Source organism: Typopeltis vanoorti, chromosome 4 (assembly GCF_054136105.1).
Source record: "Typopeltis vanoorti isolate ZY-2024b chromosome 4, IOZ_Tvanoo_1.0, whole genome shotgun sequence".
NCBI lineage: Eukaryota > Metazoa > Arthropoda > Arachnida > Uropygi > Thelyphonidae > Typopeltis > Typopeltis vanoorti.
The window spans coordinates 6,002,729-6,018,825 of NC_143552.1; the positions used below are offsets into that span (position 1 = coordinate 6,002,729).

Genomic DNA, 16,097 nt, shown 5'->3' on the forward strand with positions numbered 1-16,097 from the left:
TGCCCGGAACACTCAGTAGGGAAATACCTCTGTAATTCTCACATTCAGTTTTATTTCTCTTTTTATATATGGGTACTATGAGAGCTCTACTCCAATCATCAGGAATTCATCCCTCTGTCCAGGCATTCTGAACTATACAGTGCAGCCACTGTAAGACTTTTATACCACCATACTTCAGCATTTCTGGTCGAATATCATCTACTATTGCCTTTTCTCATTGCAAGCCTTTCGTGGTTTTTTCTACTTCAAGTATGGATATGTATTCCTGACTGTATGCCTGTTGAGTGTTTTTTCCCACTGTGATATCACTGATTGTTTCATTTAGCAATTTTTCGAAGTAATTACTCCATACTTCAAGGATATCTTTATCTCCCTTTTTCATCTCTACCTCCTTTTACAGCACTCTTTCCTCCATTCCTAAGCTTCTTCAACAACCTCTAGAATATTTTGCTACCTCCTTGTTATTTATTTTCTATGTTCCTGCCAAAGTCCTCCCATGACTTTTGTTTAGCTAGTCTTTCACATTGTTTAGCTTTCTTACATTTGTCTCTGTATTCTCTAAGAGCACAAACTGACTTATTTGCCAGGAACTTTTGATATGCTTACTTCTTTTCCTTCACTGCCTCTTTAACTTCGTGTGTCCACCATGGAGTTCTAATTTTTCTATCCTTGCAGACAACTTCACCACATGCCTCTCGAGCTGAATTAATCAGGGTTTTCTTCAAGGCTTGCCACTGAATCTCCAAGGTTTGGTTCCTATTCTCAAACTCTTTCATTTTTTCTTCAATAATCTTTGTGTATTTTAGTCTACAGTTCACATCTGATAGCTGCTCAACTTTTATTCGCTTTAAAACTTTCTTACATGTTATTCTTTTCAATATGAAATTCAATTTTATCCTGCTCAAGACTAAATAGTGATCACTTCCAATTTCAAATCCTCTGTACACTCTGGTGTCCTGAACCAGGGAGAAAACATCACTATCAACAATAACATAGTCATTGAGGCTTTTCTTATTCCTGGCCTCTTCTCTCCATGTGAATTTGTGCACATTTTCATGTTGGAACATGGTGTTAGTAATTACCAGTCCATGTCCTGAGCAGAAATCCAACAGGTATTTGCTATTATTATTAGCTTTGCTCTTTTCTCCAAATTTTCCCAAAATATTTTTGTATGTCTCACAATCACTTACTACTCTGCTATTTAGATTCCCAACAAGGACCAACTTTTCCTTTTTCATTGTGTCAGTTGCTTTTTTCTAAAGCCTGAAAAAATTCCTCCATTTCTCCCTTAGTAGAACCCTCTGTGGGACCATAGGCACAAATAGATCTCATTGTCCAGTTCCACATTCTCATATTTCCCCACATTACTCTACTTGAGATTGCCTGCCATTCAAGAAGATTAAACTTGTGTTTTGTGTTGAATACTATGGCTACTCCTTCTTTTCCTTGATTGTCATTGCCTGAATAAACATTTTGTATTTATTGCTCAGAAAGATCTCACCAGTTTTTGTCTTTTTTGTTTCAGTCACCCCTATTATGTCGATCTGGTACTTATCTAATTCCTCAGTTAGCTCCATTTCTTTGCCATTCAGGCTTCTTATGTTAATAGTACCGATCTTTAACTCTGGTGATGTTGAGTTGGTTGGTGTTTTCAGATTTTTTCCAGTAGCTGACTTTTCGCTGTTCGCCCTGGTTCCCTGGCAAAAACAACGGGGGGGGGCTTGTTTAACCGGGCAACGCTCCAGCCGGAATGAAATTTTGTCATGTTATACCATCATTTGTATTTTGGTTTAAACCAATAAGAATACAGTTTTGTTTACTAAATCTCAAATTGCCAGCCCATCCTCGTTCATTCAGTATCCAAATAGATACCCATCTGGGTGCACTATGAGAAGTGCACCCTGTTGAAAGTGAGGATTGGACATTAGGTCAGAAGCCCTGGTCAGTTGTTCACATTCCCTTAAAGGCTATGTGGAGGTCTCCTCTCAGTTATACAGCTTTGACCCTTAAGCACTCCGGAATGGAATGTCAGATATCACAAATGCACATGTACTTGAGGAAAGAACTATGTAAAGGTAGAGAGTCGTTCCAGAGTGCCTACAGGTTCAGTTCTGTGAAAAATAACAGATCAGGTTTTGATGCATATAATGGTGTAAAAATCTCATAATTGTTTTACTTCTTATGTTTTTTTTTTTTACAGTGTTATATATACAAAATAATGAAATTAATGATAGTGGAGAAAAAGAAGTAGCAAATGACTCAAGAATAGCACTATATAGAGATTCTATCATAAAAGTTGTGGTGGTTGAAAAGGTGCACAAGACCTGTTTTCCTGGCTGGATTAAAGTGATTGAGTCACTGGATATGAGAGGTAAGCATATGAAGTTAGTGGTTGTGGTTGGAATGAATGATTTGTTTAGGTGAGAGAATGTGAGAAGGATATCAGGAGATTATTGAGGAGACTGAAAGACAAAGTGTGGGAGGAAGAGTAGTTTGTGTTGTCCAGGAATGACATTGATGAGTTGGCGGCAGAGAGCAAAGGTTTTGAATGGAACGTTAGCGGAAATGTTGCTCCTGAAAGGAAGTGTAATGAGTGATGCAAAAAAGGTATCAACGTAAGTCAGGAATGATGTAAAAGAGAAGGCAAGTGGATCAGGTGAAACTGATGTGATTTTGAATGCAGATGAGAATGAGAAAATAGGCATGCAAGTTGGAAAGGGAAATTGGATGGACCAGGGAGGTCAAGAGAGTCGCAATGTAAGGAGAGTGAATTCTGAATGGGGCTGTTCTGTGTATTTAATTGAACGGACTAGAATACATACTGGATATCGTTCTGTGCATTATCGTGCAACAGGGAAAAAAATCTCGCAACCAGAATGCATTTCAAGACATCATCCCTAACTTCTTTGTAAACCACATTCACTGTTATCCTCTCTAGTAAAAATTCATTGTGCACTATGCCTTGAGAGTAAAAAAAATATTATTATTATTATATAAAACCTCCAGGGAGTCCAAAGACTCATCGAGGGAGGGCATCTGCTCTACAGCTCTCTGTCTCCACCACTAACCGCAACTATTTTCACAAATCACAAACATCCATGCCTACGGCGGGATTCGAATCTGCAGCCTTTTGGCTGGAGAGCAGACGCGCTAACTACTCAGCCAACCAGGCAACATCAACATTATCAACATCGTTTTGATGCATGACTTCTATTTCTTTTGTCCTGGAGCTGTCTCACCAATCCATTCAGAATTCTGCTGCTTTGTTTTGGGATCATAGGCGAAACACCAACTCTCACTTCTCATAATGATTTTGTCAAAGAAATTTTTATCTGCATTCACCATTGACAAGATGTGACTCAATCTTCTCTTTGCTCAACTATCAAGGAACATGGGACAAAACACATACATAACTTCCTCTTCCCCAAACCTTCACTTAGAATGAGAAGAATGATTCTTGTAGGGATGTTTGAAGCATTCGCTATCATCCATGATGTGATTCAATTATTGCCACTGTTGCTGAGTTGGTGAAGAACAGTGTTTTCCTGAGTCAATATGGGATGGTCAATTCTCTTATCTTGTACTTGACTCCCTTCTGTCATGAAATTGTGAATATCACCTGAAGAAGTTAGATCAGTTGATGACCTCATTTCCATACACCTTTTGTACCATTTCTAGAGTTCTGCTTTAGAACAAAATTTAATTGTTGTTCACTTTTCATATTCATGACATACAAAGAAAAGCACTTTTCACTACACATCATAACTTGCACACTATTGATTATAAACTTACCTCACTCTCTTGGGGCAGGGGGGGGGGTAGACATTATTGGTATTACTTAGCTATTTTCCAGTAGATTGCTCCTTATGGACAGCAGTGTACACACACACATATATATAGGTATACACAATGTGTATATAATGGTCATAATGCATTAAATATCTGTCTCTAAGTATATGCATGTTGAGCTGTTGTTCTTTGGTTAGACATATGATTATTCCAAATTGTGTATTGTAATATGAAATCTCATAAAGTGATTTTAAGTTTTAAAGATGGCAGTCAACTTTATGCATTTTTATTAGTCACATGATCTAGGACAGAGGTACCCAAACTTTTTATACCTTGCTTCCCCTAAAAATGTTTTTTTTTTTTTATAAATTTTGCTTGTTCTTCCAGAACATGTGAAAATCAGCAGATTTGACAAGAAAATTAGCTGAGTATACTTATATTTTTATGATATAAAGCTAAATATAAATTTTTCAAATATAAAGTATTATTGCAGAGTGTTAGCTTCTTATATTGTCAGGAATTTAAATTTCAAATAGTTTTAAAGTGTTTTTGAAGGATGTATATTACTGACTTTTATATATCTTATTATTTTTTTTAAATAATAAAAAAAGTATTCCACATCAATAATATAACCTCTGCAGATAAATAATCTTCCTCTCCACTTTGGTAACTTCTGGTGTAAGAGGTTTTGGCAACATAAACATATAGCTTTTGCTTTGAGCTTATCCCATGAATTCATTTCATCTAGAAAAGCTGACATGTAAGTTAAAGCATGTTAACTTATATGTCAGTTTTTTTTTTTTTTTCTTTCTTTTGTTCTCCCAGATTCATAAGACAATAGGTATAATGCATTTTGGAAAGTTAGTTATTCTTTCTATTAAATAATATATATGATGAGTCCTTTGAGGTGTTACATAATAATAATATTAAATTAATTTGATAAATTAATACATATTTAGGACTGCAATATTTGATAGAGATAATCAGTTTATTATATGACATATTATGTATCACAAATACAATAATTTAGAACACCTTTACCATGTGTTTTCAAAATGGATTTTGGATTTGCTGTTTATATGTAGTTTTGTTAATTCAGTCAAGTAGAATAACTTTCAATCTTGGAGTGTTTTACAGTGGTGGTCAGTGAAAATTTTAAGTAGGGGTGCTGCATATACAAAATAAAAAAAAATTTTTTTTTTTTTTACTAATCACTGACCAATTTATTAATAAATAAATTCACATATTAAAAAATTGCTTTATTAAAATATTTCATCCTCACCACGAACACACACCAATAATAAAAGTTTCGTATCTCACAGAAATAACGCGCGCAAGCATACAATTTATCTGTAACGACACTGCTCAACAAGCAGTGTCGGATTCAGTTGTTACGTACAGTGACAAGTGCAAATGAATATTGGCGAGTCTATCTGCAATTGGCCTAATGCAATAATTCTGACATTGCATTAGATCGCAGTGCAATTTGTTTCATGTAATGATAATTGAAAAAATATAATTCTTTCCATATTTTCAAGTGACACTTGTCATAATTCAGCCATATAAATAATTATGTTATTTTAACAGAATAAAATAAGATTTACCAAAAATTTTTCACCCTCACCACGAACACGCACCAGTAATAAAAGTTTTACATCTCACAGAAATAATGCGCACAAGCATACAATTTATCAAGTGAATCCGACAGTGCATTAGATCGCAGTGCATTTTTTTCATAATCTAAAGCTTAATCAAACAATTCCAATTATTAACTATTCAATCAGTGTCGAAACATAAGCCATAACCTTTAACATGTTGTATTGCATTTATATAATGTTCTAGGCATTGTTATTATTTATAAACACAAATGAAATTTTTTCATTGTGGTGCTGCAGTGTCTCAGTGCTTATGTACAAGCCCCCACTGGTTTTTATGAAGGTTTTATCAAGTTTTGAAATGTTTATAATGATGGAATTTTGGTTTGTTTAAGGAATAACGCATAATGTAAAAATTCTAGTTTCTCTAATAAGATTATTGGAAAAAAAAAAATTAGCTCAAGTAACCATTAATTCTCCTCTTTTTAAATGCTTTCAGGGAACTAATGATGACCTTATATTGTCATGCTGTCTTCAGTACTGCAGAGAGAAGTCTAGCCATTCAAGAGATCCAGGTTTGTCTCTCCCATCAGGAATAGCGTACACTAGAAATATAAATTAAATAAACTTTAATATATACTTTCCGATATTTCGGCAAACGTCACGTTGCCATCTTCTTGGGAACTTAATACAAAGACAAGTGTACACAAGTACTACATAACAGCAAATGAGAACCGAAGCTAAGAAGCTAATGTTTTTCCTAAAGTCCTGATGGTGCCCCCCTGGCGGGCTATATTGGTAGTTCTTGGCCTTTGGGCTGAAGTTCTTCTGATAAATGTTTCCCAAATTTGGGGCAGTCTCATGCATCCAAATTTGTTGAGGTTTGGCATGTTCCTAAGGGCTGAGGCTGATTCCATGAATAGTCTTTCATATTTGAACTTGCTGCGGTGTATTACTGTGGCTTTCTTCCATCTTATAATCTGTTTCCTAATTTAGTAGTTTTCAGATGTTTTGTTATGAATCTCCTCTTATCCTGAATGTTAAGAATATTTCCATTGCACCCATCTTATCTTAGGAATATTTTCAGTGTTCCCTTTCTTTCTGTTAAATAATTTTAAGAAATAACTAATGTGCATGTAGAAATTTTTTCAATTGGTTATAAGTTAAATTAAACATGCCAAGAAATTATATTCTTTTTTAATCCTTTATCCAAGTGCATACAAAGTTTGCACATGAAGTATCTTCAAGACTATATATATATATATATCCTTCTATATATAGAGATAATGACTTCATATCAATTGTCTTAGTATCCCATAATGCAAAGCACATACCCTTTTTGAAGTGTATAATGCTATTCATTATGGGTTCTTCATGACTTGTACCTAGAGGTTAAAGACACTTCACATCAGTTCTTAGTAGATACTTTGTGTACCTTCATGTTTGTATATGCTGCAGTGATGCATAGTTTTTCTTCAATTTTGATTATCTGAAATGAGGCAGATGTTAGTTAGATGTTCCAGTTTAGCCATAAGAGAAGAGATTGAAGAACAAGGAACTTTGTGCACATCTTGAACTGAGAGGGGTGGGATCTTTAGAAAAGCAGATAAAGGCAGATAGCTTAAAATATGATGAATGAAGTACAGATTTTATATTTCATTAAAGTTCTGGTCATTTTTTTTTTCCTGAGATGCCAAGATATAGGAAATAGAAACAGTATTACTGTAATCTGTATGTTGAGAGGGATTTCAGATGCAGAAAGGAGCAAATATTCTATTGCTTTCATCAACATTGTATTCATTGGATAGAAAGGTTTAGGCCTGCAGTCTTTTATGTTTGTGTATGCTATTAGAATTCTTATATTTATCCCAGATGATGCTTATGACAAAGATAAAATGTTTGATCTATTAAACTTTGTTTAATTTGTTATGGTACAGTTTTCATGATGGAACCTTAATGTGAAAAGCTGACATTGTGCAATGTATGTTTAAATACCTTTAACCTGAAAAATCTGTTCTTTCACACCATGGGATTGAAACCAAACACTATCGTTTGGAACAAGGGGAACAATGCTTTTCTTCTCTGTAGTAGCAGTTTTAAATATGAAGGTCTCTTCCAAGAATGTTCTGAATGACCTGTTATTTTATCATAATTTGAATCAGAATGATTAGCTGATCTCATATGGAAGTAGCAAGTTTTTTTCTCCCAGAAACTGGTTTTTCTTCCCACATACAAACAAAAATTACTGGTGGTGGTGGTGGGCAGTACATGGCATTCTGTGTAGAAGATGATGGGTAGTGGAAGTTTAGTGTAGTTGGTAGATTAAGTGGTGGAGACTGAGAGTTGTAGAGTAGGTGCCCTCCCTCAGTGAGTCTTTGGACTCCTTGTAGGTGTCACATAATAATTTCTTGAAATGCTCTGACTCTGTAAAATTTTCTCGCATTTCATGATCATATTCGAAAACATTACTCCAAGTCTTGGAATGATATCCATATAAGTCATTCTGGTGAAAATTTCTTGGTACTTCTTCATGACCAGTTGATTTTTTATAAGACTGGGAGTTGTCAGCTCCCAACCTGTAGGGCCTCGGTGACTCTTCGTCTGACCCCCTTCCTTTAATGATCTGTCCAGTTTGGAAGGCAATGCTACTACTGCCAGTAAAGCTCACAGTATTATGGGAAAAAGATCCCCGCATGACAAGATGTTGATACCATTGGGAAGGGGGGGGGGTAAAAGGACCAGAAATATAACAATATATCTACCCTATATGTATAAAATGATAAGCCTTTTTATGTCATGTTTTTTGAAATGTTTTGAAACTCGGGGGCTACCCTGAGTGTTGAGTCTTCAAAATTCAAGTCATCAGAATTCAAGGAGAACCAGCCTACTAATCCAGAACTCAGGGGGGTCGCCAGGGGCACGTATCCCCCCCTAGTCTCTATATAAAATTACAATTTTCATTCTCAAAGTGTTAGACACTGCACAGCATTAATTGCATAAAACTTTTGAATTAAATTATCTAGAAAATAAAGGATAAAGAAAAGGAATACCTTGGTCACATACTAAGGCATGAATCACTACAAAAAACAATTCTAGAAGGATGATAAAAGAAGAAGAGGAAGACAAAGAGCAGATTAGATGGGAAATATTAAGGACTGGACCTTTTTGTCCTATGAAGAATGCAAAAGAGAAGCTCATGGTAGTCAACCTCCTGGAAAGAGATGACATCTGACGAGAGAAAATAAAAATTTATTAACAAAACTAAATTAATGCATTGAACATTTCAACTTCCATTTTGAGGCCATCTTCAGGAGTATACATGTATAGTATACAAGCATGCTCCGAAGAATCAAAATATTATGACCAGCGTAACTGCAGGCAAATGACAACACTTGTGTAGGTCATGAAATGGTATAAATAACACCTGATACTGCATTCTGTTAATCAGTGTTATTTTTTTTTCTTCAGATGGGAAAAGCAATGGACTTAAGTGAGTTTGACAATGGCCAAATTGTGATGGTCAGATGACTTGGTCAGAGCATTTCCAAGGCAGCAAGGCTTGTGGGGTGTGCTCATGGTCAGCCATGGTGAGTACCTTCAAAAAGTAGTCCAAGGAGGGGAAAACCACAAACCACCTTCAAGGTGTGGTGGGCTGACCATGGCTTATCACTGCTCAAGGTGAGCAAAGGCTATCCCAGATGGTACGAGTCAACAGAAGGGTCACTGTGGTGCAGCTCACCAGTAAATTTGAATCACAACACACAGCACATTGATCCCTGCTAAAAATAGGGCTGCAGGCTGCTCTGAGTATCTATTGCTAACCTTGATTCATCATCGAAAGTGCCTCAGATGGTCACGCAAGCATCAAAACTGGACTTTGGATGAGTGGAAGAAGGTCATCTGGTCTATGAATCTCATTTCCTTTTGCACTATGTGGACGGCCTGATACGTGTGCATCATTTACCTGGGTAATGTTGGCATTGGCACCAGGATGCACTGTGGAATGAAAACAAGCCAGCAGAGGCATTGTAATGCTTTGGACAATGTTCTGCTGTGGAAAACCCTGGGTTCAGTCGTTCATGTGCAGGAAACTGGCATTTATCACCTACCTAAACATCATTGCAGAGTGGAGGAGAAGAGTAGTGATGACGAATGAAATGTTGTTGTTGTCGAGCACATTGAAGAGCTTCTAGATATGACCATGAATCTATAGAACTGCTTTGGAATCTGTTGAACTTTGATGGAGTAGAGGTTTTCTCTAGGGTTATTGTCAATTTTCTGTAGAGCAACAGCAATTGCTGGACAAGAATAAATATGAACAGGTGTTAGTTCAACTCCTGGACAGTTTTTGCATGTTTCATAGCTCCTACTCCATCTGGCTGAATTTTCATGCATTTCCTCACCTCCAGGTAGAGTTAAAAAAAAAACCCTGAACCTCCTTGGTTGAATGCTTCATCAGTGTAGGCAATGACATGGTTTGGATTATTTAAGTGATGTATAGTGTCAAGTCTTTTCCTTTTATTTTCTTGCTGTGAATCCTTTTTTTGAACAAGGTTCGAGGAGATTTAAATTTATCATGTGTTTTTTGGAAGAATAGTGAAAAAGAATGGCTCTTTGCTTATTTCAATGGATTGGTGTCTCTAAGTCAATCCGTTTTCTAATTTCTTGATCATATTGTAATGTAGATGATCTTTTTAGTCTAGATTTTCTTGTCCTGAGTGAGATGTGATCCTGTTGGTGGCTCCCGATTCTGTTAGTGAATTTAACTGTAGGGAGTTTTCTTCTGTCTTTTAGTATGTGAAGCCCACACACTCTTGTTGAGCTTTTAAATTATTTTTGGATGAGACTGCACCTTTGATCATTTTTGCTGCTCTTGATTATACTCTGTCAAGTTTTTCTTTTGAGCTAGTAGAAGCTGGAGCCCAGATTGATGAGGCATATTCCATAGTGGTCATATGAGTACCGTATATGTAGTTTTGAATGTCTTCGGTTTTGCACCCCACTTTGTTCCACAAAATCTTTTGATGATGTTAAGCTTTTTAAGAGCTTCATTAGATATATTTGTAATATGAGTTGTAAATCTCAGTTCAGTATCTAGGGTTAGGCCTAAGTATTTTGGAGTTATATATTTTGATTTGAGGGTTGTAATTGTGTCTATTTTTTCTGTCAGTGGAGAACTTGCTCAATTTTGTTTTTTCTGTGTTTATCTGTAGTTTGAGTTCCTTTGCCCATCTTTCTAAGCCTTTTAGTGAATTATTTAGGACTTTTTCAGATTGTTGAGGATTACTGCTTGTGTGCTAGATTGCTATATCATCTGCATAGCATGCTATTTTTGTGTCATTTATTATGTGAGGATGGATGTTGTTCATAAAAATGAGAAATAGGAGTGGGCTTAAAACAGAACTTGGTGGGAATCCAGCCCAAGTTCGATGCATGTTGGAATAACTTCCATTAACTTTTACTTTCGTTTTTCTTCCTTTCATGAAATCTGAAATCCAAATTAATGCATTCCCCCTTATTCCAGTATCGTATGAAATTTTTAGTAACTTTTGTCTCCAGACGCGATCGTAGGCAGCTGTGAGATCCAAGAATATTGCTGTTGCCTTCTTTGGTGGTTTTTCTTGAAAGCCATCTATGACTGATTGGCAAAGATAAAATAATTGATCTTCTGTACTGTGTTGAGACCTGTATGCAGTTTGGTAGAAGTTGATCTTGTTATATTCTAAGAAACAGTTCATAAGTCTGGTATGTATTATTCTTTTATTTCGTTTACAGAGAGTGCTAGTCAAAGCTATTGGTCTGTAGCTTTTATAGTCACTAGGGTTTTAGTAAGAGTATAATAACATATGTTTTCCAGATTTTTGGTAGTTTATCTACATTCCAAGAGGTGCTAAATATCTTCAGAAGGCAGTTTTTGCTATTTTTCCATGTTTTTAATCATATGTCCAAAGATAAGATCAGTTCTGGGTGATTTGTCAGGGTCAGTTTGACTAATTGCTGTTTCAAATTCTTCATTGTGAGGTCCTGAGGATAGGTTCTAGATTGTATTTGCAATTTTCCTGCACTTTTTCTCTTCTTTGTTGTATTGCAGCTTGCTTGCATTAGAGTACTGTTTGACTAGTAAATTTGCTGTCTGTTTGTTGCTGCTGTATTGATTCCTGAGGAGACTGTGTTTGAAGAGTGATCAGTATCCAGAAGTGTTGGGTTGTTTAATAATCTGATGATGTTCCAGTGTTGTGAGTCTTTTCTTGGATCTAGTCTATTGCAGAATTCTTCCCACTTTTTTTGTTTGCAGTTAGAAATTTCATTTTCTATGTTTTGAATTAATTCTATTAACTTCTTTGTGTTGTCTTCTGTATTATTTTGATTTAACTGTTCGTTGATCATAGCATTGATATTATGATCTTTCCAAAAATGGAATCCATTGTTTTTCCTGAGACCTCTGGGAATTGAATTTTTTGCAGCTTTCTGTATGTTGTTAGTTAGTTCTAGTAGTTGCTAATCAAGTTCTTTACTAGTGGGTGTGCCAGTGCAATATGTTTCTAATAGTGTGTGTATTTAGGCCAATTTCTTTTCTGAAGTTCCAAGATCTCTTTGTCTGTGGTTTTTGGTCTAGCTGCAAATTAATGGTTGTGATAATAGGTCGATGATCACATGGCATTCTTTAGTATTTTCCACTGGGTAATACTCGCAGTTTCATAGTCTAATGCTGATTCTGTGTCTGTTGTTTTTGACAGATATGTATTTTGCCTGTTGTTTATGATCACAAGGTTTACATCATCAATTATGTCCTCTATTTGTGCTCCTTTCCTATCTAGTTGTGGGGAGCCCCATATTGGCATTGTTGGGCTTTTGGCATTTAGATCTCCTAAAAGGATCTTTGTGTCTGACGTTGTTTGACTTAGTTGTTGAATCTATACTTATATCTGTGTTATCTGGGTGATATACATTGATTATTGTAATAATGTGTTTTGGTATGAATATCTTGACTGCTTGAGCCTCAGTGTTACAATTTATACTGCTGTTTGTAGTTGATACAATTTCTTTATATTAGATGTGTTTGGTCCATAGGAATATAGCTATACCACCGCCAGAACGATCCGGTCTGTCTTTCCTTAATGTTGAATAGCCTTTGATTTAGTTTCGTTTCTTGTAAGCATGCAATGTGGATGTTATTTTTGTATAAAATGTTCTTAAGTTCTTCCATCTTTTTTTTTTTGAGTGCCATTGATGCTTAGCTGAAGTATGTGGAGAATATCCAAGTAGCATATTTCTCATTGAGATCCCAGCTTTCAGCGCATCAGCTACCCCGGACATGGTAGTAAGTTCGTGATCAGAACAGATGCTCTTGTTAGATCCTGAATGAAGATCTTGGAAAGGGAAACTATTCATTCAGGATTTAATATGTTTAATATAAAAGCTGTAGGAGAAACTTGCACTCCAGAAGAAAATAAAAGAAATTACTAAGTATGTGTAAGAATATATGTTCCCTTCATGTAAATTATTATGATTTAATGTTGTCTGTAAATATTACTTTCATTAAGGCAATTTTGTAAACAGTAGTCCAAAGGTCACGTGCAAGCCGTGCAGGTTGAGTGTAGGGCCCAAGGTAGTGGCATATGCGGAAGGAAACTTTAGTTTGCTTTCTGGGAAAACAATACTCCTAGAGCAGAAGATGAGTACGGGATCAACTAGGGAACAATATCGAGAGGTGCCGTGTGAAAAAAACAGAAGGAAAAAGAGGGGGTAGGAATAAAAGGCAATGCGTGCCAGTTTTCAGGGTTTTTTACTCCTGGGATTTTGGTCTTTTTGGTTCAAGACGGACATGAGACGGGACAGCGAGCCTATTCCTAAAGATGTTTGATAGATTTCAGACTGAGCTTAGCTTGAGATGTCTGCATCAGCAGTTACGAGCCTTCGCTAAATGTCCCATCGGAGAGGACCGGCGAATGTTTCCTTAGAAGCGGTGGCAGATACGAGTATGTCCGGCAGCTAATCAAGGACAACGCAGAAACACTGTCATGCGCAAGGTACAGCCTAATCAGATGCCAACCAGACCCAGCATGTGGATGCAATGGAAGTACAGTCGTGTTTAACAAAAGGGTAGACAGATCTGGCAGACCTGATTTCCGGCATAGAGTTGGTCAAGTACAGAAATTTTGTTATATGTTATTCAGTTGCATTAGAGGAAAGAAAGTAATTGTGTAATGATTGAATTTGGACAGTTTACTAGAGAACTCCAAGTGATTATTCTGATTTGTAATAGCTGGTGTCCATCAGACAAAATTGTCTTGGAATGAATATATATGAGTGTGATAGAATACAATATATGAGACAAGTGTAGCAGATAGAATCTGATTGGAATTTCTTGGACGTTAAATCCCTCTATATTAATGTGTAACTTATGGAAGAGAATTATTGCTTATATAGTACTGTGCTTATTTCCTTTGTCTAGTATTGTTTAGTATGACTAGAATTAACTTAGTATGAATTGATTTTGCATGACCTTGAGTCCATTGAATGTGTGATATATTATAGTTGTAAATGTCTTAAGATCCAAATAAACATGTTTTGTTTTTATACCTGAGTTTTGCCTGAATATGAGAATCAAACTACCACTCATAAAATTAGAACCTAAGCGGGAGGGAATTGAAAGTTTATAGAGTTAGATTAGAGGTCACGACTGCTAGTGGAAATCTACTAGGCTGTAGTAAGGAGTTTTGTTAATGAGCATATGCATGAAATTCTGGGAATGTCTCTCTGAATAAGAGTCCCTTCTATTATAGGATATTGGCTGGCGCAGCTTAAAAATATAAATTTGTTAATATCTGAAAAGGAGACAAGCCCCAAGATAGATAATTATTAGGTCTGGCTGTAGATTAGAAGAAAAGTGATAAAAGTGAAAAATATAGGAGAAACCAACGATGTAATACTCTTCATGGAATTGGGTTTGTCAGAGCCCCCGTTAGCCAGCAGTTTTCTGGGTTTGATGTAACCATCCAACTCTTAAAAAAAAAAAAAGAGGCAGGTTAAGCAAAAAAAATTCATGCTACTGCATTGCCGCTTCAAACCCCTACTTCTTGCCACTTCTGCCTTGCACGTGTGGGGTTGGACTTCTGCAAGGCAACAAATGAGATGATAGTGATAATGTGTAAGAAGAGAGATCTGGAATATATGGATGCCTGGAGTGCATTTCAAGATAGAAGAGAGCTGTATGCAAGGGATGGATTACATTTGAATTCAGAAATGGGACTGATCAGTTGTCATAGCCTTTGTTTTGTCAATATTGATTTGTAGTCCATATGATTGAGCAGCATTTGCAATACTGTACAAAATGTTAGTGGTTTTGGTGGCATCATCTGCAAAGATGGCACTGTTGTTGGCAAACATGAGATCAGTTAAAATTTGTCTTTGCAGTACTGTACTCCACATTTACCAGTGAAGGCCTGTTGCATGATAGCATCAACAACAGTGTTGAACAGCGATGGTGAGATTACACAGCCCCTGTAGGATGCTTATGCCAATTGAAACTGCTGAGTGCTCGTTTTTGATGCAGACACAGCTAATGGAGTTGTTATAAGTTGCTTTTTGTAGGCAAGTGATTTTTTGGGGTATGAGTTTAGTTTGTAGTGTTGCCCAAAGAACAGTGTCGAAGGCTGAGTGGAAGTCAATGAATGCAATGACTGTTCTCTTGTCACATCATACGTGTTCTTCTGTGAGCTGCCTGAGAGTGAATATCTGGTCACAGCACCCTCGGTTTGTCCAAAAACCGGCCTGCTCTTTCTGGTTACTTGTTTACAATATATTTGTAGGCATTGCTGGATGATGCGCATAAAGACTAAACCCAGAACTGAGAGTAAGCTTATCCTCAGGCACGGCTATCCCCTTTCTTTTGGATTGGCATCTGAAGTATGATATGCTGGTATATTGATGGGAGGTGGGTGTGCTTGTGGACCTTGAGGTTCATTATGGTTGTACTGTTGTTGAGAGAATTTGCACCACCATTGCAACCTTTCTGTGAGTGATCTTACATATGTACCATCAGCTTTGTTGTTGTAATGGACCCCCCCCCCCCTCCCGACTATCCCATATATCTGATGCACTACATCTGAAAAACTGACAAAAATTCTAAATATACAACCTTGTAAGCACTTACAGACCATATAACAAATGACATCCCTTATTTACTTCCCCAAAGACCAGACACTGTCCCTAGAACCTTCCAGGTGTCTACCAGGTTCCATGCAGTTGCAAGCTGACCTGTTATGGCCAAACAGGCAGCTAACATCAGAATTTCTGAACATACACTACATCTGATCTCACCACTACAGACACTCAGGGCTTAAACATGCCTTAGACACCTGCCACAAGATACTATTGAAAAAGTTCACCTTACTCCACAGAAGCAAATTCAAATACAAAAGACTGTTCTTGGAATCTACCTCAGCCTTAAGGAATTATCCTAACCCCAATGAATATGGTTGTATAAAACTGCCTGTAATCTAGGAAGCACTGATCTTGAGAACTTCAGCCCAGCATTCAAGAACACACATATCCCACACCACTTAGAGGCACCATTCTATTACTTTAGTCTTACCCTTGTTGCTTCTGCTTTAGTTATATTTACCCTATGTAGTGCTTGCATTCGTGTAACAATTTGACATTGTTAATATATTGGAAGTATATTTTTCTATAGTATATGTTGTGAATTTT

The 16,097-nt window shown here is 36.5% G+C and overlaps 1 protein-coding gene across 1 annotated transcript in view; it reads left to right on the top strand.

Annotated features, from left to right (window-relative positions):
* LOC150107087 (telomerase-binding protein EST1A-like) overlaps positions 1 to 16,097 on the top strand; it is a 330,605-nt gene that overhangs the window by 297,879 nt on the left and 16,629 nt on the right. Inside the window, exon 18 of the mRNA XM_090390990.1 lies at positions 5,884 to 5,959. Within this exon, the coding sequence (XP_090247116.1) occupies positions 5,884 to 5,959 (76 nt within the window). The remainder of the gene's footprint in view (positions 1 to 5,883; positions 5,960 to 16,097) is intronic.